The sequence below is a fragment of the Electrona antarctica genome (genome assembly GCF_951216825.1).
Source record: "Electrona antarctica genome assembly, chromosome: 20".
NCBI classification, from domain to species: domain Eukaryota; kingdom Metazoa; phylum Chordata; class Actinopteri; order Myctophiformes; family Myctophidae; genus Electrona; species Electrona antarctica.
In genome coordinates, this window is record NC_136801.1 from 41,967,622 (window position 1) to 41,991,851 (window position 24,230).

At 40.3% G+C, this 24,230-nt stretch overlaps 2 protein-coding genes across 2 annotated transcripts in view; one reads left to right on the forward strand and one right to left on the reverse strand.

The window, feature by feature from the left end:
* Window positions 1-14,648, forward strand: part of LOC306913134 (uncharacterized protein) — a 23,174-nt gene extending 8,526 nt beyond the window's left edge. The window contains exons 2-3 of the mRNA XM_079489690.1: window positions 10,554-10,694; window positions 11,842-14,648. Of these exons, the coding sequence (XP_079345816.1) occupies window positions 10,586-10,694; window positions 11,842-12,692 (960 nt within the window). The 5' untranslated portion in view covers window positions 10,554-10,585 and the 3' untranslated portion in view covers window positions 12,693-14,648. The remainder of the gene's footprint in view (window positions 1-10,553; window positions 10,695-11,841) is intronic.
* Window positions 1-24,230, reverse strand: part of LOC306913339 (contactin-associated protein-like 2) — a gene marked incomplete at its 5' end in the record, with an annotated part of 202,217 nt that overhangs the window by 76,890 nt on the left and 101,097 nt on the right. The gene's annotated exons all lie outside the window — the stretch shown is intronic.

Sequence of the window (24,230 nt, forward strand, 5' to 3'; positions counted from 1 at the left end):
AAGGTTTTTCCTTGGCCTCTAAGGAGTTGGCATACAAAGTTATCCACAGATCCATGCAGTTAGAGGTAAAAACACTTTTCAGCCAGTTATAGCGCCACCATGAGGCTGAGTTGAAAATGTTCATGTGGCATTTCTTCCTCGGCCTAGTGGGAATGTGCGTGCACAATTTCACGGATATCACACAATGTGTTCATGATTTGCAGCATTTTGTTTGAAACTGAGCACTCCTGCAAACTTTGGAAGCCAATCTTAGCCAATCAGGATGGAGTCTGAGAAATCTGAAAGACCAGTTTCGTTGAATGGCTCTAGAGAGACTGTGTACCAATTTGCGTGATGTTTGGACAAAATCTGTAGGTGTTGTTGTCGATTAAATAATCGTCCAAAGAGTGTTGAGAATTTATTAAGAAGATTCAGCAGAGAAACAATATACAGAGAGTGAGGAACAGGCCTCCTTGCCTGTTCCAGCAGCCCCTCCGGGCGCAAGCCTCCCCAACCCCATTCTCAAACAGTTCTTATAGTCTTGTTTAACAGAGATGCTATACTGAATGGTCATTTAAGGGTCTGTGCTAAAGATAAGGGCGACACATAAATAGTTACACAAGTACACATTCGCTGACATAGTGATAGTAAGCATGGAGAAGTCCGGTCAGCTGTTAGATTGACAGCTGCATGAATTAGACTGAGCACATTGGTGAGCAAAGGGACTTAATGGAAGGAAGATAAATACACAATAATGCATATATTTGGCACTGTAGTTGGCATTCTAAAACTCCCATTACAGTGTACTGTCCGAAAACTTGTTTTGCACAAAGCGGCCTCCTGGTGGCGCTATAACAGGCCGTTCTGGAAATTTCGGGGCAGAGGTTCATCGTTGGCATCCAGGGAGTGCGTGTACAAAATTTGGCATCGACCGGGTTAGCGGTGCCGGAGATTAGCTGTTCACAGACGGACACACGGACGGACGGAGTGCACAACATACTCTCTCCCCATGCCTTCGGCCTGGTGGAGACAAAAATGTTTAGCAAAATGGTAAACTGGCAAAGAAGTTTAGGGATAAGGGCTTTAGCGGTGACGAAAATGGAGCCCTTCGTCTAGTCAGAAGGGCTGGTCTGAGAATCTTCCTTCACTAGAGATCTCAGCCCAAGTACCCTGTAGGGCAGGCATTGTCCTGAGTCCTTTGAATCTTGCTCAGGTGTGAACCAAAACACACAGTGAGACAGCTATCTCCTACCATTGATTTTATGTAAAGTCTGTAACTCCACCCTCTTATTCAACTCTAGCTGTTTGTAAAACGTATATCTTGTCATGTTGTCAATGAAATAGTCACTAGTCTTGGGCTGGCTGGCCATCACGGTCAGGCAGTCTGTGTGCTCCCGCGGGCCACCCAGGGCCGCGGGAAGCTCTGCTCTGTACTTGTACTTTTGAAATAAATACAACTCTGATGGGACCGTCATTTCATCTCTGCCTGTGTTTCTTCATCTGATACTTTGATGCCTGGTTTTCACTACTCTTCTACAGTCTGCTTTAGAGAACATTATTCTTCCCTAGTTTAGTGAGTTAGTGTATAGAAAAATACACGACAACAAGGAGGAGTTTAGATGAGAAAGTAGATTAGAGAAGTACTTGGACAAAATGCGGCAGCCAGAGTTTTAACTAAAACTAAGATGAGAGAATTTTGGCTTCGGAATTGGCTTCCGGTTGTTTTTAGGATTGATTTAAAAATTATTTGACTTGTTTATAAAGCTCTCAATGGTCTCGCATCTTCCTATCTACATGACTGACTGCCTAAATATGTCCCAAACCGCCCCTAAGGTCTTCCACTGCTGGCCGGCCGGGAGGCATACTATTGTCCGACGGAGCATTAGTTCGAAGGATCATTGGTCCGAGGTGCGTTGGGGGTCGGGAGAGGGTTGGGCTTAGGTTTAGGTGTGCTGCCCCGGGGGAGGTTAGGGTGAGGGTTTGAGGTAGGTTGTCGTTCGGACCAATGCTCCGTCGGACCAAACACATGAACCCCTGCTGGCCTGCTCGCTTTGCCTAAAAAAATGGCAGTCTCTGTAGACATTTTAAAGCACAGCTCACTTCTACACTCTTGCTTATAATTGATCTTTTACATTATATGGGCCATTCTACCGATTCGGTTCAAATTGCAGTCCCACAATGAAAAACACATATGTGACCGAGTCCAGTGGTTTGATATACAAGGGGGCCATGGTCATTTTACAGTTTTTTACATATTATGAAACTACATAATGTAAGCTTTCATATGATGTATTGTTCATTGAAATTGGAAAACAAATGAAGATATGACCATCTGAAACTTGTTGAACTGGAAACCCCAAAGCAGAGAATTTCCCTAAATGTATTTGCTAAATTTAAAAATGCTGTATGTTTACATTACATTATTATTAATATGTACAAAGGTACCTTTTTTACCCCTAAATGCATGGCTTAAATCAGCCGTGCACTGATGTGAAAGAGTTAAGATCTTTTCAACAGAAAGTCAGGGGAAAAAATACCTTAGACGTTTGTTATGATCCTTTCCACGTTTTAAGAAGATCACACCAGGATTTGTACTACACATGTCATCACATTCAATATTTGAGCTGTTCTTCTAACAACAACAATGTCATGGATTGATCAAATTATATAAAAGACGGATTTCACCGTGACACGCGACCACGCAATGTTATTCATTCAGTATTGATCATCAGGCAGCAGCATTCAACGGTATTACAGTTACAAAGATTTAAACACAGTGCTAAACCACACATAGCTTCACGTGTTCACTGATATAAAGGGCAAAATAATGGATTACAAGTAACTAAAACAATCTCGTCAGAACGCACAGCGAAAAACTGGCAGCGACTTTTTTTTCTTCAGTGGACGACGACGGGTAATCACTTAATTTATACTTTTATTACAAGATCCAACAGCATCATATCAAATTAACAATAATGATGTTGTTGTGTTTAATATTGTGTCACAGAAACACTGCAACTAATCTGGGCGGTTTGAGCTGGAGAACAAAGAGCCAATCGAAACGACTATGTAAATACGTGTAGGAATGTTCACACCCCCAAAATGCGCAAATAAACTGTAAATACAGAGACATTTTTGCAATGTAATTACAACGACTTAATGACACTAAAACGACTTTCTGATGGAATAAAAACATTCTTTAACATTCCAACTGTGTTAATGTGGCAAAAAACGAAAAAAAAAAAAAAAGCTATTTTGGTATATTGTGGAGTTTCATTAGAGCCGACTTGTGGTTTAAAATACTGGAAGGGGTCACATATTAAAAAACAATTTAGTATTCAGACTTTTCACTGTAGTAATGTCATAGTATGGTCTAATTAATCACAATACATTCATTGAGATAATATAAAATTACAAATATATTCCTATTGGAAGGTGGCTGTCCCAACCTCTAGTCTAACCCCTACATTTCAATTCATGAAACAAGTACTTTGTCACTTTTTAATACACCCATTTGATTTATTTTATTGGGAAGTTGAAATAATGAAATTGATTTTGTAGATTTCTTTTAAATTCAAAAACTTTATATAGAAAATGCTGTCCCATGTTTTCATGTCACTACCGAAACAGAAAGAGTTTAAGTCCATAGATGGAGCCTGGTTTAAGCCACACCCCCACACTCTTCACCAAGAAGTGACATAGACTTCATGTTCAGTAGCTAGTTTACTTCAGTCTGAAATGCATGTCTTCCAAAGTCTGAAAATCAGTGAGTGGTTTTAAGGAGTGTCACTACCGAAACACATTTCTCAAAAATTATAAACAATGTCTATCCATGTACAAAAGTTCAAAGCTGTTTTTCTTAGCCATTTTTTCCCTAGCATTGTAGAGTTAAGCTAAAAACTAGATACAATTGTCACTACCGAAACAGTCACTACCGAAACAATTTGTCACTATTTAGTGACATGATTGTTTCGGTAGTGACACAATTGGATGTTTATGCTTTTTAATGTACTTAAAAAAATTGTTACTACCGAAACAGTTGTCTCTGCTCCGTCACTGCTTCCCCTGGATTCCTAGAGAATCGAGGCGGAAGGAGGAGGTTGGGGTGGAGGAGGATGGCAAATTTGAAGAATAGCGAAAATAGCCGATCTACAAGTGCAGTAGTCACAACCCATGTTTTGTCTGTCGTGAAGAAGAACAAACAACTTGGTTGAGAGATCGCAGGTGTATTTATACTGTGGTGATTGCACCAGGGATTGGCTGTGGTGAGAGGAGGCAGGTGTAGTGGATACGGGTGATTGTCAATGGGGAGTGGCCGTTGAGTGGAGCCGGGAGGTGGTTCAGAACAGAGTGGCAGTGATAAGCAGAGGGTGGTCTCCACTCCTGAAACTACGTTGTATAAATACAACTACCCTAAAACCAGACTAACAGTAAAACATTCCAGGTGACTAACATGTGACTAAAAACTAAATGAAAACTGTTCTGGCCTCAGTGCTGTTAGTGTTTAACACCCTCTAGGGGCAGGCCAATGTATTTTGTTTCTTGTTTTCTGCACAGAGTTCTTCCTGTTAATGCTCATTTAGACTCCAGGTGCTGCCTATTGAGTGTTAGCAATCAAGGGATAATCTGCTGCAGTGCTGGTAGTTTAGTCTCAGTCACTCAGTGTGAATTCAGTAGAAGCCAGCTTCATCTGACGGTCAGGCTTTTTGTTTGTGCTTAAGAGTCAAAGATTGTAAGTACATTACATGTAGAACTTTTCCGAATACATTGTGAATGTTATGTTTCATTGAAAGAGTGGTGTATTTGGAGTTCTGTGCTTTTGTTTGTTGGACATGTGCTACTTTGTCATGCCTTTCTGGTACCTAAATGTTTGATTTGCTGCATTTGAGTACATGCTTGATGTTTGATACTGTTTGTTTCGTACTCGACTGTTTTACTTACCTGTCTATCCATTCCAGTGTATTGTTGTTACATTATGTTTACTGTAAAGGATATTACAGCAGCAGTGATACAATGATAACAAATATAATTTCATTGATGTACCTTCATTTCTGTGATGTTTATGTGAATTGTGTAGTATTATGGGATATTTACACATGCCCTTTTTTCTGTCTTGTCAAAGTTTTACAGTTTAACTTCTATATAAAAGATTTGTCAAGATCCACTCCTCTGACTGCTTTTTATGGAAGGATGTTTAGCTCGCTGCATAGCCGCACACGCAATCACGCATACGTGGACGTGGTGAGGGCAGAAGAAAAACTATTCAAGAGACTATGACTAAAACTAAAATCTAAATGTGCTGTCAAAATCAACACTGTAGTAGGAGTCGGTATAAAACCACCACATAATGCATTCCTATACACTGACACCACGCTAGACAGGAACGCCCAAAAACGTCACATCCGGTTTTAGCCTGGGGTAAGAATTTCCTATGGCTGCCAATGCAACTTGGTCCAATCCTTAATCACATACGGACAAACATCTATGCCGATGCTATCTAACTTGCGGAGGTAGCGTGCCTTGTCCACGGGCAACAGATCTTTCAACGTATGGCATTGCAAATACGTTTGATAATCGCTACTCTGCTCAATATTTTTTTGAAAATGCCGCAAATTAAATTGCAGTGAACGAGTGCAAATCACAACTTCCCCCGGGGGTGGGCGGAGTCACCGTTTGAGGCGCTGATTACGCGCCGTGATGTCAGTGTATGGGACATCTGTACACCAGAGCTCTACACCAGAGCCTGTAGCCTTCAAACCGATTGTTGTCTCCACCAGGCCGAAGGCATGGGGAGAGAGTATGTTTTGCACTCCGTCCGTCCGTCCGTGTGTCCGTCCGTCCGTCTGTGAACAGCTAATCTCCGGCACCGTTAACCCGGTCGATGCCAAATTTTGCACACACACTCTCTGGATGCCAACGATGAACCTCTGCCCCACAATTTCCAGAACGGCCTGGATTTTGTCCAAACATAACGCAAATTGGTACACAGTCTCTCTAGAGCCATTCAATGAAACGGGTCTTTCAGATTTCTCAGACTCCATCCTGATTGGCTAAGATTGGCTTCCAAAGTTCGCAGGAGTGCTCAGTTTCAAACAAAATGCTGCAAATCATGAACACATCATGTGATTTCCGTGAAATTGTGCACGCACATTCCCACTAGGAACTGCACGGATCTGTGGATAACTGTATGCACACTGCCTAGAGGCCAAGGAAAAACCTTTGCCTGGAATTTTTCACATCTGCTCTTTATAGTGCCACCTGGAGGCCGACATATGTAAAACACATTTTCTAATATTACTCCTTCAATTTCACGCAAATCAGTACACATGCTCTCCATAGTCATGTAAGCAAGACAGGTTTGTTTGATTTCTCATAATTCACCCTCATTGGCTACGATTGGCTTCTAAACTTTTCAGGACTAGCCCGCTTTGTACCCGTTTTGTGCAAATCGCCACAACTACTCAACGCAGCGTCCGAATGTGGTGAAACTGTGCATGCATATCCCACTAGGCTTTGGAAGAAATGCCACTTGACAGTTTTCAAATAAGCCTCATGGTGGCGCTACAACAGGCCAAGCCGAGTCTCTCTCTCTCACACACACACACACACACACACACACCTCCTAAACATGTTGCCAAACATCACACACACACTCCTATCCTCCTGGTGGAGACCTGTGCCCAGAACGGCACTTTTTCTAGTTGTGTATGGATCAGGACTATTTTACAGATTATAGCACATCCGTGCGCGTCATTTGAGGGCACCCGTATGCAGATGTCCTCGAATGATGTGGAATATTCTATAATTTGTGCACAGTGTGTTGTACTATGCAGTGGCTATATACATATGAGAGACAGACATGAGAAAGAGTTATAGTTTCAGCAAGCTCCGTTTGGAACCCTTATATCTATGCCGCTATACGCTTTAACTTCGAGATGAGGTTCCGAGGAAAGCTATCTCTGCGCTGGTAGAAATGGAGTTTAGCTGGGTCGAGCCCGTCGATTAAACCCCTTTCGCAGTATTTATTTAAAAGAGTATAGGTATCAGAACCAAGATGCAGTTGATAAACTTAACATAGGCACCTAACATTTTAACATTGGCATCAAACAACCGCTTAAAATCAGGCTTAAATAAACATGTAGTCCAGTCAACCCCCGTTCACACGTGCAGTACTGCTTCCGTAAGAATGCATTGGGAAAACCGGGGGGAAAAAATCGTACTGGCCGGTTGTTTGATGCCTATGTTAAAATCTCTCTCTCTCTCTCGCGCTTCACCTACTTTTTTACCTGTAAAACTGATGTGATTCAGTGTAGGCCAGTCATTCTACGCAAAACGGGGGCGTGACCCAAAATAAATTGCAAAAGTAATCGTTGAAGGTTTTTTATGATCCTTAGGTTCATCCAATAACTGGTATATAAATTGTGGATCATGGTCAATTCAGGGGTTGACAGTTTGAGTACCATTAAAAACCTTTAAATTAAGCCCTTAACCCATTCAAAAAATGTATTCTACATCCTGACAGTTTTCTGAAAAAGTTACGCTTAAAAAAAATCTAATTTGAATTATTCTTTAAAAGGATCCCTGGCTAATGAATAAATATTTTATTTCTTTCATAAATTGCGAATCTTTCACTCAATAGGGACTGCTCCTGTCGCAAGTTGATTATGTCATATGCCCATGTGTGGTCTAGCCCTATGGAATTATGGGATGCATGTGTGCTAATAAAAGTTAAAGCAATATTTCTAATATTTGTTATTAGCACGTGCATTCCATAATTCCATAAGGCTGGACCACACATGGATCATATGACATCATCAACTTGCGACAGGAGAAGTCCTTATTGAGTGAATGATTCTCTATTTATGAAAGAAATAAAATATTTAAAGGGTCACTTCACCTCTGGAAGAAAATCCAGTCACTCAATGTTAATGGTATTTGTAATAGATAACAGTAGCACAATTTGAAATTTGCACCCTTTGACCAGAAAAATAATGAAGTCTGTGTATTTGACTAGGGGTTGACTGGATTGCTGAATTCCTACAATGCCCACAATGCTTTGCTGCGCTGTTCCTCAGGGGGAGGCTTCGTGTAGGTGTGACTTTATGATCTTTATCCTCCCATTTTCTACAAACAACAAATACACATGGAAGTGACCCAGTGTTGCCATGTCTGCTTATTATAAGCAACTTTGGGCTTATTTTTGTTGCTTGTAAATATTGGTGGTTCACAATCACTGGTTGATGTTTCTTTTTTTTGACTTGTTTCTAAAATGTAGTTGATATTTGGGCTTTCATCCAAATGTTTTTCACACCAGTGGTTCTCCATGAACATGCCAAGGACCCCCAAATTAATTTGTATTTTTCCACCTAATTTGTGCCATGGAGCCCTGTATTAGATATGTGTTGTTAAAATGTTTCAAAGATATTCCACATTTGCACTTTATCCACTCAAGATTATTTTTTTAAATAGCCGGCTTATGTGCCTAATAGGCACATAATATAAATAACCAAAAATATATGTGCATATTGTTTTGAGGCTTGTTTGCACTTTGCATGGACATGGTTGCTTATTTCTCTCACAAAGTCAAAGAACTGGCAACCTTCACTGCGGCTGCATTTTTGCAAAAATAATAACAAACCACTTTTTGCTAGCCTTTTTCGAGTGGATGACTAAACAACACGACATGAAGCCATGTGTTCTTTCTTGTACAACGTGAAGTCTGCTTCTCCTTTTTCTTGAACCAGTAAACGGTTGGACATTAGATTTGTTTTGGAAGAAAGTCACTCTTCAGGAATTAGACAGAGCCGCTGCAGCCGCATCGATGCTGTCTGCATTACGGTTGAAAATGGTCATGTAGCTTTTTATAGCAAAGCAAACTAAATATATATAAATTAGCATAGTATCACTAAACAAACGTTTTTCCTCAATTGTTTCGTCATTCCCACACCATGAAGAAAGTCTGTGATTGATATTGAAGGGAGATATAATGCATTTTATAATAAAACAAAACGTAGCCTACGTTTCATATTCATGTGCGACTCTCAATAATTTCAGAGAACATGTTTCACTGTAACATTGTAACCACGTGTCATCATCATGCTTTTAATTAGTGGATATTGTTACATTATGTTTTACTGTAGTTCAACTGTATGGTAAGCAATCCCCAGCAAAATGATTACATGAAGAGAATGTACAACATGTTATGCAATATGCCATTTCTGCCAAATTAAATCGTTCAAATGAACACTAGATGGAATTTGGGGTGCAACCTTTTTTCATTCTTTACATATAGTCAATGAGCAGCAAGCAGGTGTACATCATGTAAACGTTTTATTAGATAACTTCATTATAGCTGTTTTCCAAGTTTTGAAATGATGACATGAAGGCTTGGAAAAGGGAATGTTCTTATTTATAAGGTGAACACAACTCTTCCCTCCGATGCAGCAGTTCCTCTCACGTTTGGCTGAAAACGACATCCGTATTGTCTGTCCTCCAGTCCTGACTCCTGTAAATGAAAACAATATGATATGACCATCATCATCTATCCGACGTGAAGCCTGATTTATACATGTTGCATGCATGACGTTGGTGCACCGAAAATAACAGACCTACAAGCTCACAAAGTGTCGAATCCGCGATGCGCTGTCAGCTTGTAGACCTTCTATTTTCGGGACCCAACGTAACGATAGGATAGAACATGGCTGCGTCTATGAACTGGAATCTTGAAACAAGTCTACGTACTACGACACTCTGAACAGTCTGAACTATACACATACATAGCCTAGCTACTACCCTAACTTTATAAAACTCTCACATTAAAGCAATCGATTGCTAGATTATGCAAGTTTACATCATGTTTACACTTTGCAGAAATACCTAGCCATGGTTTACATGATGCTCTTATGACAATCATGTTTCAGGGCTACAGAAATACTTACTTGATCAAGTAAAAAATATCCAGGGCCAGGCTGCCCTGCATGCTCGTTTCATCTGCGCTGGGGTTGATCTTCTGTGTATTCCGGTTCAAATAAATATTGTCCATGGAGTTCTATCAGTATATCACTCTGCACTGCAGACGCCATGATAATACACAAACAAACAATCTGAGGAATGCATCGGTGGGGGTGGCCTGGGGTTGTAGGTGGAACGGAGTAGAGACTAGGGACACCCCTCTGGGCTGTCTTCAGATGTAGGTGTAGCCGTGTGTAGGTGACGCGCATACTCTAAGGTGACGCGAGGTTAGACTGTTGTAGTCCGGAGGGGAGGGGCCATGAACATTCTGACGTAGATAAAATGAATTCTTGACCAGGATATCTGAAAACAGGGATTGCGCACACAAAAACCCAGGAAAAGTGTTTCTAGTGTCCTAAACATCATTAAAATAAGATCAGGTTGTGTCAGGGGTGAAGTGACCCTTTAAGGTGTTTTTATTTAATTTCTTTAGTTATAGAGGTCAAGTATAATGTTTTAAGGCATATTTGTCTCATTAGCCAGGGATCCTTTTAAGAAGCATGTAAGCATGCTAACACCACTAGCTCTCCAGTTACTAAAGTCCTTCCTTCACTTGATTTCAGGCCAGTGTGTGGAGTCCAGACTGCAGGTGAAGATGAACTCTGCAGCCAGGGGCGTTTCTATTAAACAGGAAACTGAAGACATTTCTATTAAACAGGAACCTGAAGACATTTCTATTAAACCTGAAGACCACCCACACCTCAGTACGTTTCATGCTCTTTCCTCTCTTTAATTAATCTGTTCTGTAGGGCTGCCACTTATTTTCACTATACAATAATGACACTGTTAATATCCCGATATGTAAATCAATCATTGGAATATCCCTCAAATTTAATGTTGAAATATATTCTATTTAATGTTTATATTCTTATTACCATATCCAAAAGCACATCGCATTTTGCACAAATGCAATGCGAAAGAAAACTGGACCATATAAGTTCACCTTGTGATTGCCTTTACAGTATTTATGGTGTCTCTCTGTAGGAGACGAGGTGTCTAGAAAGACTTGACTAGAAAGTGAGTCTGAACTGTGTGAGAACACAGATATTTGCCTGTATTTTTCGAGGTTTCGAGGTTTAACCATTTGAACCCTAGCATCCCTATATTGTGGGGGGAACAAATGCCTTATACATAGTCGATCTACAAGCTCACAAAACATTGCAATGAGCTGCAATTGAAACAAGATCTTAAGCACTTGGAAGTGTGAAGGAATTACTCTTCTGTTTAATTCTGTTTATTAATTTGACATTAATTTGCTTAGTGTATAGTGCTACTTTTCAAAACTTATTCACAGGAGGCTTTTCTAAATAGAATAGCACTAGTCTAAAACCCAATGAAGTACAACATATATAATATATACTTAAAAATATATAAAGAATATACTGCGAGTGTCAGCCTATAGCAGGCTGTATTGTTCCATTTTGTGACGAGATTAATATCTTGCATGTTCATAATGATAATTGTCAAGCCCCAGTGCACGCTCTCCTGTGAGGGTGCACTCGTGTTATGAGTTGCCGATACATAGCTACATGATGGGAAATCACTAGGTAAATTATGCACTGTGGTAGCCTATATTTTACTGACGTGTAGTCTAGGCGCTGGCAAATTGTGTCTTGGCGGTGTACTGAGGCTGAATCGGTCTGGCGGACTACCTGCATGCAGACAAGATCAGAGCCTGCGTGTAAAGTAACTAAACATAGCAATTCTAATTACTACTCACAATATTTAAGGTGCTGATCTTTTGTGAAAACTTTGAAGGTAGCTCATTTTCTACATGGAACAAGGACTGGAAGAATAGTTTTACATTTTAGGAATCTAGTATTAACTATTATATAATTTCTCTGCTCCTAGACATCCTGCACATGGTTGTGTGTAAAGAGGAGGATTCTATTAAACGGGAGAGGAGCCCCAGTCTGCTCCAGGAGGAACCAGAGCCTCCTCACATTAAATATGAACAGGAGGAGCTTAAAGAGGAACAGGGAGATCCTCAAAGACCAGATGGGTCAATGTTGACATTACTAGCAGTGAAAGGTGAAGAAGAAAATGATGATGAAGAAGAATACATCTCTTCCCACTGCTCTGAAGTCGAAGTTGAACTTGAATCTGACACTGAAGTCACTAAAGACAGTGATGATTGGGACGAGACCAGTGAAGACGATGACGAACGGCCTCACAAGAGTTTCCACTGTAAACATTGTAAGAAGAGTTTCACTAGGTCAACTTCTCTGATCATACATCAGAGTGTTCACACTGGAGAAAAACCTTTCCACTGTAAACCTTGTGACAAGAGTTTCAGTCAGTCAAGTACTCTGAAGAAACACCAGCGTGTTCACACTGGAGAAAAACCTTTCCACTGTAAACATTGTGACAAGAGTTTTAGTGTCTCAGGTTCCCTGAAGGTACACCAACGTATCCACACTGGAGAAAAACCTTTCCACTGTAAACATTGTGACAAGAGTTTCAGTCAGTCAGGTAATCTGAAAACACATCAGCTTGTCCACACTGGAGAAAAACATTTCCAATGTAAACATTGTGACAAGAGTTTCAGTAAGTCAAGTCATCTGAAGAGACATCAGCTTGTCCACACTGGAGAAAAACATTTCCAATGTAAACATTGTGACAAGAGTTTCAGTCACTCAGATTCCCTGAAGAAACACCAGCGTGTTCACGCTGGAGAAAAACCTTTCCACTGTAAACAGTGACAAGTGACAAGAGTTTCCATCAGTCAGGTTCCCTGAAGAGACATCAGCATATCCACACTGGAAAAAGAAGGGGGAAGAAGCTACTATAAATTAGCTCACTTTTCAGTTTGCTGGGAGGTGAATAGAAAAGCAGAAATATTAAGGAGATTCATACTGCTCCTTAAAACAGAAGACTTGTCTTTTGAAGGCAGTCTGCCAGCAGTTTTTTCCCCCTCTCCATTCCTCAATGTTCTGTTATTTATGTTTATTCATATCTATTCATTTTTATATAGCAAAGGATGCCATTGTTGTAGTCCAGGGTCAGAAAATGCCTGCTTGTCCGGGGTATATTAGAAAAACTCTTTATTCTGAATCTCATATCCTGCACAGGGCTTTAGATTGTCACCAAAATTTGTGTGCAAGTTAACATGTAACCTGATTGCATGTGTGTGAGTTTACGATTACTAGGTTGGTCATTCACCACTTCATATTTAGTGTTTACTGGACTTAAATACCTTTTCTTCTTTTTCTAAGTGACTGGCGTAACTGAATAAATGAGTCAGATTCATTGTTACACACAAGACACACAGATTTTTTTTGATCAAATCTTTAAATTCAGTTGGATTGCCTCCCATGCGCAATTGCTACTTTTGACTATTGTCAACTGGAACCCCACAAGTCCTACAAACGCACTTGGGGAAACAGGGCCTTCGCAGTGGCCGCCCCTTCTCTTTGGAACTCACTCCCAACTCACATCAGATCTGCCCCCACCTTCGAAATGTTCAAAAGCACACTAAAAACCCACCTTTTCAAACTGGCTTCCCCCCCCCCCCCCCCCCCCCACACACACACACACACACCCTTCTTGTTTGTCCTTTTTTGATTTTGATTCCTAGTTTTTAACCTTTTTTAAACCTTTTTAACTAGTTTCTTTTCTCTAATAAAAATGTTCTGTAAAGCGACTTTGGGTACCCAGAAAAGCGCTATATAAATCGTATGTATTATTATTGTATGGAATCACCTGCAAAAAAAAGTGCTGTTGGCGTGTAGCGATCTGTAAGGTCTGAGATTATTTCATGTGCACGCACTGCAGACTCCGGGCACTATCTTGCATGGAGCCTTATCCCTTATGCCTAATAAGCATCTTTGTATTACTAGAGTCGGTCGGTCACATAATATGCATATCACCATTGATGGGCATAGCCGTCGGATCTGTGCCTCTGGACAACCTGATCTCCATGTACGCCTATAGGTATACACCATAGAGTAATACAAGGATAGAGACCGAACCGGAGCTGCACCACTGGCAACAGTACCCCCTAGACAGTGTGGTCTCCTGCAATCCATATTCCATAATATTCAATAATAATTAGGCTATGTCAAATGGTCAACTATACATTTCTGTGCTTATTTGATCATCATGGGTTAGTGGGTGAGACACATTGGGCTCCATTTTCGTCACAGCTAAACCCCTTATCCCTAAACTTCTTTGCCTTTTTTTACTATTTTGCAAAACGTTTTTGAATAGTTAAAATGGACAGTCTACAAGTTCACAATGTGTCAATGTAGAAAAAGGCAAAGAAGTTTAGGGATAAGGGGTTTAGCGGTGACGAAAATGGAGCCCTATGTCTAGTCAGAAGGGCTGGTCTGAGAATCTTCCTTCACTAGAGATCTCAGCCCAAGTACCCTGTAGGGCAGGCATTGTCCTGAGTCCTTTGAAGCTCGCTCAGGTGTGAACCAAAACACACACAGCAATCTGACAGCAATCTGCTATCTCCTACCATTGATTTGTATGTAAAGTCTGTAACTCCACCCTCTTATTCAACTCTAGCTGTTTGTAAAATGTATATCTTGTCGTGTTGTCAATGAAATAGTCACTAGTCTTGGGCTGGCTGGCCATCACGGTCAGGCAGTCTGTGTGCTCCCACGGGCCACCCAGGGCCGTGGGAAGCTCTGCTCTGTACTTGTACTTTTGAAATAAATACAACTCTGATGGGACCGTCATTTCATCTCTGCCTGCGTTTCTTCATCTGATGCTTTGATGCCTGGTTTTCACTACTCTTCTACAGTCTGCTTTAGAGAACATTATTCTTCCCTAGTTTAGTGAGTTAGTGTATAGAAAAATACACGACAACAGGGCAAGGAGGAGTTTGGATGGGAAAGTAGTAGTAGAGAAGTACTTGTACAAAATGCGACAGCCAGAGTTTTAACTAAAACTAAGATGAGAGAATTTTGGCTTCGGAATGGGCTCTATGCAGCCGACACTTCCGCGTTCAGCTTGGGCCGCCGGAACGCTTCCGGTTGGCAGAAACTCATTCACTGTGAACGTACGGTCGTGATTTTGTAGGAATAAAGTTCAGTACTTTATACAACACTATTTCATTTGATAATGTGATGCCATAGTTTTTCATAGTTTGTTTTATTTGTGTTGCGACGTTGACATGATGACATGAGTTAGAAACGTCTTAAATCTCCTGTTAAAAAGGGGAGTCATTCCAGTTGTTACACTGCTGTGTATAACAGCTGGAGAAGAAGTAGGCGGAGACCGCGGCTTCACAGATAAAAAGGTGTCAGTCCGACCGAGACGAGTGGACACAAGCACAACAGTACACAATACAGATTCTGTATTGTGTACTGTTGTGCTTGTGTCCATTGTTGCAGTTCAATGTGTATTCTGTATTGCAGAATACACATTGGACTGCAACAATGGAAGAGGAATCATCCCGTTTCATCCGTTGTTTACTGGAACTGCCAAGGTTTACCGTGAATGATGTGCGAAGGCTGACTCGGATGTGTACAGAAACACCACATAGTAAACTTGAGAGAGGTTTCAAGTTGTACGTGTCTTCTTATCGCTGCAACTATGAAGTTATGTGCATGTCGCTAACGTTAGCATCTACAGTAAACCGATGTTTGCCAATGCCAGGCTACTATTATTATGCTGCCATGACTAGTTCAGTTTGTTTGCTATAATAATCACATAAACAGTAATGTCCCCTTATCAATGTAAATGTGTGCACATGTCTTTTTTCACTGATAAACTAATGTTCTGTTTGAAGCATGTCTTTTTTCTGTTGTACCATGTTTCAGCTTGACCAACTATTCAGGCAAAGAGTTTATGTTGAGGTAGTATTGTTGATTATCATATTAGTGAATGAAATGCAATGCAGTGTTATTCATGATGGACTTAATAACAATAGCAGCTGAAACAATAATAGTAATAACTTTATTTATATAGCACCTTTCTAGGCATGAGCCACAAAGTGCTGCACAGGAATAACAAGACAATTCACAATAAAAAAATAGAAAGACAAATAAGTGACATGATCTAACATAATGGTAAATGTAATGCAGTTAGATGGTAGCTGAGTGTTATGGTTTCTAGTCTGTTAGCAATACTGTAAACAAAGGAATGTAGTATCATCTTGGTTGTAAAATGAACAAGATGTGTAATGTTAAAAATGATATGGCATGAAAATGGATGTGCCCTTTCATTCACTCAGCTATCTTTTAAACTGCTTATGTTCCACCTCAAAACTGTCCTGTCACCTTTAACTTTTCCAGATGTATTGCTTAGTAACAGATATACTTGAGATACAGTCATTTTGAGTTGTGTGTGTGTGTGTATGTGTGTGCGTGTGTGCACACCCTTTTATTTCAGATGACCTTACGGGATTCAGATCCAGTGGTGCTGGTCAACAGCTTCTGTTCATGTGTGGCTGGCACTGGGTTGTGCAACCACTTGGTAGCCTTGCTTTACCAGACAGCTCATTATTCAGAGTGTGGCATGTCCGTCGTCCCTCCTGTCCTTTCATGCACCGAGACTGAACAAAAATGGCATAAGCCTCGAACAATGGTTTGTTTAAATTATTTAAAGATCTGTCATAATGTTTGATTGCTATAAGCTGTTTATTAATAGCCTCTTGATAAATAGGGAGTAAAGCCAGGACCGGTTGATGCCATGGTGGTCGTGAAGCCCAAACCAGGTGCTACTTCAACAACTGGAATCAGGTATGCGTTGCAACAGGATTGCCGATAGCTATATTTTCCCTTGTAAATACCAGTCCATATCTATCTGACAGTATATGAGTTGTTTACACCAATAAACGAAGGAAACTTCTTGTTACAATAATCTTTGGATTTCTTCCATGAGAAGAGATCTTATAGTCTGAAGTATATGATGTGCACTTTGTATTTTAGTATATTTTTTCTTATTGAGTTTACAGCACTTTAGTTCAATGCCTTTGTTTTAAATGTACTTTATAAATAATGTGGATTGGATTGATGTAAACAAACACACTGCACGGTGTTACAAAAATGACTATTGATCACTTATTTGTTATTCCAGGGCCTACAGAGCCTACAGTGGTGATCTTCCAGACCCATCAACCCTTGACCCTACTACTGCCTATGCAGGCTTCAAACCAGACTCCACTCCACTAGTCTGCACTATGAACATATCACCAGACAAACCACTTGTAGACTCCATGTTCGGTAAAGTACAGGCTGGTAGCATCCTCTCATATCAGCAGCCACCTCCCACATCAGAGGATTGTCTCATCATACATGAGGATGCCCCCCCATTCCCCAAAATACCATTAGAGGGATACCAGCTAGATCCAACTGACTGTACATTTGTGCCAACTAAACACGAGCAGTTGCACCTGATATCTCTGTCTGTCACCTCGTCACAGTCGCACGAGATAGAAGAGGCAACAAGATGCCAAAGTACAGTGTCTGAGTGGCATTCTCTGAGGAAAGAGAGGGTGACAGCGTCAACATTTAGAGAGGTAAGCCATGTTAGGGGGCCGAGTTCAGCAGAAAAACTGGCTGAGAGGATCATCCGTGGAACACGTCAAACCACACTCATGAAGAGAGGCTTGGATTTGGAGACTGGTGCATTAAGGGACTATGCAACCCAGAAAAACATCAACTATAGGAGATGTGGACTGGTGGTTCATCCTGATGCACCGTGGCTTGGGGCTTCACCTGATGGGCTGGTCTATGACCCACTTGAAAGACCTTTATTTGGGTTAGTTGAAGTGAAATTGATATTGATTGCAAGTACCTTGTACCTGACCATGGCACCCACAAGTTGAAAGAGAGCCATGCATATTATTGGCAAGTTCAGGGGCAGTTGGACTGGTGTGATTTTGTTGTTTGTGCACTTGATGACATGTTTTTCCAACGTATTTACAGAGACACTACTGTGTTAGACAGCCTAAAACAGAGATGTGACTTGTTTTTCTTTTATACGTATCTGGCAAAATACCTCTCTAGTAACTGAAGAGCCACAATGCAGCAGAAAATGACTTTTTTTTACATTTCTTTTAATATTTTGTCATTATTTATTTAAATTTATATTATATTTATTTATATTTTTTATTTTCTATTTGATGCCATTTATTTTATATTTTTTGCCCTTTATTTTAATTTTATATTTTTTGCCCTTTATTTTAATTATTTTATATTTGTTGCCCTTTATTTTAATTATTTTATATTCTTTGCCCTTTATTTTAATTATTTTATATTTTTTGCCCTTTATTTTAATTATTTTATATTTTTTGCCATTTTATTTTAATTTTTTTAATTTTTTTGCATTTATGCTATTATATTTTGTGCCATTATATTTTGTATTTTCTTTTATGCAAACCACCTACATAGCTATATATGACTATGGGTTCACACTATTTTATGTGAACAGTGCTGTCATTTGTTTATTCTATTATAATAATAATAATAATAATAATAATAATACATACGATTTATATAGCGCTTTTCTGGGTACCCAAAGTCGCTTTACAGACATTTTAATACAGACATTTTTATTAGAAGAATTGTGTCAAACTAGTTAAAAAAGGTTTAAAAGGTTAGAAATCAAAATCAAAAAAGGACAAACAAGAAGGGTGTGTGTGTGTGTGTGTGTGTGTGTGTGTGTGTGTGTGTGTGTGTGTGTGTGTGTGTGTGTGTGTGTGTGTGTGTGTGTGTGTGTGTGTGTGTGTGTGTGTGTGTGTGTGTGTGTGTGTGTGTGTGGGGGGGGGGGGGGGGGGGGGGTTATGTAGGGAAAGCCAGTTTGAAAAGGTGGGTTTTGAGTGTGCTTTTGAACATTTCAAAGGTGGGGGCAGATCTGATGTGAGTTGGGAGTGAGTTCCAAAGAGAAGGGGCGGCCACTGCAAAGGCCCTGTCTCCCCAAGTGCGTTTGTTGGACTTGTGCGGTTCCAGTTGGTTGGCAGTGCTTGACCTGAGGGAGCGAGATTATATGTATTTATATTATTTCATTATTCCACAGACCAGAAGACAAAGTGCTCTGGCCACATTCAGGTGTTTAGACATATCTTTTGTTGTGTTTATACTTTATAGACAGTTGTGTCCCTTCTCAAAATGAGCACCTGAAAGCAACCCTTACTGTCAACACTATTTTTTTTTGTAACAATGAAAAGCAATGAAACTTTCATTACTGTTACATTAAAGCTGCTTAAAATTGGTGATATTCTTTGTCATGTGCAGTTAATGTTCTTCATATAGATCCCACCAGTTATGGTCAGTGACCATATTATTATCCCAACTCTATACAAATATGATTGCATTCAGTGTTTCAATACAATCACAAATATGTTTGATCCAGGAATGTGAGACTGGCTGGAAACAAGTTATTGAGCTTAGCCCAGATACCCTGGGTAAATATAGTAATCATTTCATTTAATTTAATTTCATTTAATTTCAGACAGCTGATCCCGATTGCTCTTAACACTCATCAGAATGTGATTGGTTTGATTGTATGACTAGCCCAACCCTATGCCCTATATATGTGACATTGTGACTTGAGATGTTGAGATGCATATAGCATCCTTCCACAGCTGGAGAATAAGTAGGTGCTTTATTATTTCACATGGCTTCCAAACGCAGTAAAACCAGCAGGACAGTTCCGGCAGGACAGTTCATCAGCATACCACTGCAGTGCCGCACAGTGTACAGCCTCGGCTAAGTTTAACTCCTTTCTCAGTTTCCACCGACTTCCAAAAGACAAACAACTGCAGGAGAGGTGGTTAGCTAATATCAGAAGAAAGAAGATGAAAGTCACAGAAAAAACAAGAGTCTGCAGCAGACACTTTCAGACCACAGACCTGATCGAACCCCTAAATGCATCCATAAGTAGGCGTCTTAAAAGGGGGTCTGTTCCTGTGCTTTTTAAATGGAACAACTTTACTTTGCCTACCTCTCGGCTCGGGGTTTGGCAAAGGATAGAGCGGCCGAATCCAGAGATAAGCCAAAACAATCCCCCTATGGAAATGTTTCATCAAGATCATGATTACTGTGTCAGACCTGAGCCTTCAGCACTTGATCTTGCCCTGGAGCGCATAGCGGCTTTAGAGAAACAGATGTTGGACATGTCCATCAGCAACACGTTTGGCTTGGAACGCTTTGCTGCTTCCGACAAGGACATTAGGTTCTTCACAAGGTAAGCTAAAATGACAACAGTGTTGGATTAAGTAAAATTGTTTATTGTTAACATTGGCCTGTATTATTTGGGCATTTTATGTAGGCCTACCCTCTTGCATTCTATCCCCGTTTAGAACCGCTCTGAGCTGAGCGTAGTAGTGAGGTTCCAAACGGGGCTATTTGCATTCATGTATGCCCACATCAAGTGACCTTTTGACCAATGTGGCCCACACCCCAAGTTGAGTTCGACAGGCCTGGTATATTTTCTTTACACTGTACTTGGAGCTATAGGCATTTGGATGTCTGAGGAAGAAATAAAGGCTCACCTGCCAGATGTGTTTCACAACTACTCTGATACACAGGTGGTGTTGGATTGCACTGAACTGCGTTTACAAACACCAAACTCTCTTCTCCTTCAGAGTGAGGTATTCTCTAGCTACAAATACCATTGCACCCTTAAAGGGTTGATTGGCGTGGCCCCTCATGGTGCAGTGACCTTTGTGTCAGCTCTTCATGCAGGCTCCATCAGTGATAAAGAGCTCCTGAAGCAGAGTGGAATCGTGCCTCTCCTCAAACCAACAATGGCCATCATGGTAGACAAGGGTTTCCCTGTGGAGGACTGTGTGCCCTGTAAGGTGTACATACCTGCCTTCCTGGCCAAGAGAGCACAACTGTCTGCAAAAGAGGTTAAGCACACACAGTTTATTGCAAGACTGAGAATCCATGTAGAGCGCCTCATTCGAAGGGTTAAGGAGCACAAATTATTGAATACAGTAATCCCTCTTTCACTCACAGATAGCATCAATCAACTGTACACAGTAGCCTGCCTCTTGATAAACTATGAAAATGGGCCTTTAGTCAAAGGCTGGGTAAAAGAGTAGTAGCCTATAACTTTTTTCTATTTATATATATTTTTACATTAGTTAATTAATGTCTTCCAAAGTCTGAAAATCAGTGTGTGGTTTTAAGGAGTGTCACTACCGAAACACATGCTTTCTAAAGAATTATAAACAATTTTGTCTATCCATGTACATCAGTTCAAAGCTGTTTTTCTAAGCCATTTTTTGCCTAGCATTGTAGAGTTAAGCTAAAAACTAGATAAAATTGTCACTACCGAAACAGTCACAAAATTGGATGTTTATGCTTTTTATTGTACTTAATTCTAGTAATTCTAGTAGTTTATAGTAGTAGCTTGAGCAAATGTAAAGCATCTTATGAGTTAATATTTAGCAAAATAGTTAAGTGACTATGGCACCACATTGTAAAGACAATGCTGTGGTCACTACCGAAACAGTGCAGTTACTACCGAAACAGTGCAGTCACTACCGAAACAGTGCAGTCACTACCGAAACAGTGCAGTCACTACCGAAACACTAGGGATGTCCCGATACACTTTTTTCATTTCCGATCCGATTCCGATCCAACAATTTATGTGTTAGCCGATACCGATACCGAATACCGATACCAGTGCTTTTTTTTTAAAAAAAGTGTAAAGTACATGTACTCATGTTGGTTGCGTTATCACGTAGAATAACGTGAAGTTTAGCCCTGGTGATGTTCCACTTTGCAAGCACACACACACACACACACACACACACACACTCAATATGCATATTATTCTTTTTAACCAACCAAAACATCCATTGCACTACATTTTACATCTTTGTTGTAAAGCTACCTGATTATGGCAAAAGATATGTTTATGGCAAAACCTAACTTAAATAATAAACACTTATGGGTCCATAAAACATTTATTCAGCACTTTTGAATTAATTCATTGCATACATTCCAGACAATGGAGACCTACACCACCGATGCCGATACGATGCTGATGTTTTGGACCGATGTTTAGTAATCAATTCAAATAATAAAAAATACATTTTAAAAACTTCTAAACTTCAAAATAAGTTTTTTTTAATTCAAGTTAACAATATAATACATTGAATACATTTAAATAAAATGTTTTGGCACATAAGGCATTTTTTTCAAAATGAAATGCACCCCTATATATGCCCTCCTATATTCAGCTATTAGTGTAGATTTCCGTCCTACAAAAATATTTAATTCTCATTGATAATTTTGTCATAGTGTCTGAGCAAATAGACATGTTACATCATAATCACCATTACATCACCTAATCAACATGAGTTAGACTTTAATATATTAGCGCCCCTCACTTCACACAGGTGTGATTTATTTTGTTGCCGTTCTGATTGGCCAAAATTCACAACAGCTGTTGTCAAAGTTACAAGTCTACACTGCCTCACTGATGGACGCCTTGTGAGCTTGTAGATCTGCTATTTTCGTTGTGCAAGACCTTTCTACGGAGCAGCATAGCATTAGCATGTTACATTACTTTGGAATGGAGTTATACAGGCACGGAGGAGAGGACAGCTGGTTGAAAAACGATGGGATGTTATTCATTCAATTCATACAAGCCTAAATGTTCACAACAAGTTACAACCACAGTTCCTTTGGTCTTTATAATGGTTATGATTATTGATCTGGTCCATATAGCTTTAGAAGGAGCTAGGTTATTATTACATGCTAGGCTAATTAAGTTAACAACTGTGCTACATCATAGGCGGCGGGTGTGAAAATTATGCTGGGTATTTTTCAAAATCTATATAATTATGTGCGCAATCAGCGCGCAATATTATATTACAGCCCCCTGTTGTCCCTGACGATAGCTGCCCCCTGGTGATCGCTGATCGGGTCATATGATTGGCTACTTGGTAGCCTTTCTGTAAAACTCTTCCTTCCAGTCGCTTTGTCCAAAACAAACCAGCAGCAAAACGCAAAATGGATATAGCTTACGCCCTACGGTCTTTTTCAAGGCAAAGATAAAGTAATTCAGAACTAAGAAGAAGCTGTGAGTCGGCTCGGCTGTCAGCAGTCAGCAGCACCACCAGTGACCGCACGGTTCACAGTTCACACCACTGCAGCAACACTGACACGTTCAGCGGAGTGGCTGCTGTCTGTGTGCCGTCTGTGAAGAGCCATGAGCCGGGAGGGGCAGCAACACCGCCGGGTAATCTCCACACTGACTCCAGACTTGAGAAAAAGTCCCATATCGGCCAAAATATCCCAAAACAATGCCCGGGGAACTTTAATTAAAAGCTAGATGCAGTGTCTATAATTGGGTCAAGGGTGTTGCTTTCGAGAGTCCAACCCACCCCCCCCCTCCCAACGCAATTCTAGCCTACCCAAAGGTAAAAGCCACCCGCCGCCTATGTGCTACATTATTGCATTTAGCTCCCCTCTTGTCTTTTAAAATAAACCAAACTTTTTCCACCCGTTCCACCCACGGAGCAAGTTACTATGCGCGTCAGTCCACCGTGTCCCAGTCAGTCAGTTTAGAGCTTATTTGTCCAGTCTAACTTCGAAGAGAGGGGGAGAAAGAAAAATAACAAAATATAGCCTACTTGGCAGCCCTTGTGCATGCACATTTCTGTTAGTCGCAAACTACAGCAAGGCGCCTTTGTTTTAAATTGTCCCCCATTCGCACGTCGGCAAAGCCGTTCACACCTACGGCTGGAGATGCGCGTTTTCAATACCGGCAGCCCCGTCTCACCGTGCTGCGTGCATCACGTGATTAAATACAATGTGGTATCGGATTGGTGCGGGGCGTACTTGCCGATTCCGATATGACCAAATAAGAGCATATCGGAGGGCATTCCGATACAAGTATCGGTATCGGGACATGCCTACGAAACACTGGTTGTTTTGTCTAAAATCAAAGACAGTGAGTTATCAACCAATATTTTCAGATCATGATTGGTTAGGTGTATGTGTAATGTCAACTACAAATAATGCTGAAATCAATATAATCAACTTTATACATTTTACAAAGCGTTTAGATTTTGATTACTCTCAATAATTCAACATTTTTTCTGTATGTTTTTGTATGTTTTTTTTTTTCAGATTAAAATAAGTATCACATGTGACAAATACAATTATTAAAATACAATATGATAATTGAGTGTGCCTTTACTAAATATGTGCCCTTAGATCTGGTACAACATACAATATGTTTTTTCCAAAATAGCGTACAAATTTCACACAATTTCCAACTCTGAATTTGAACCAATTCGGTAGAATGGCCCATATAGCATTCTG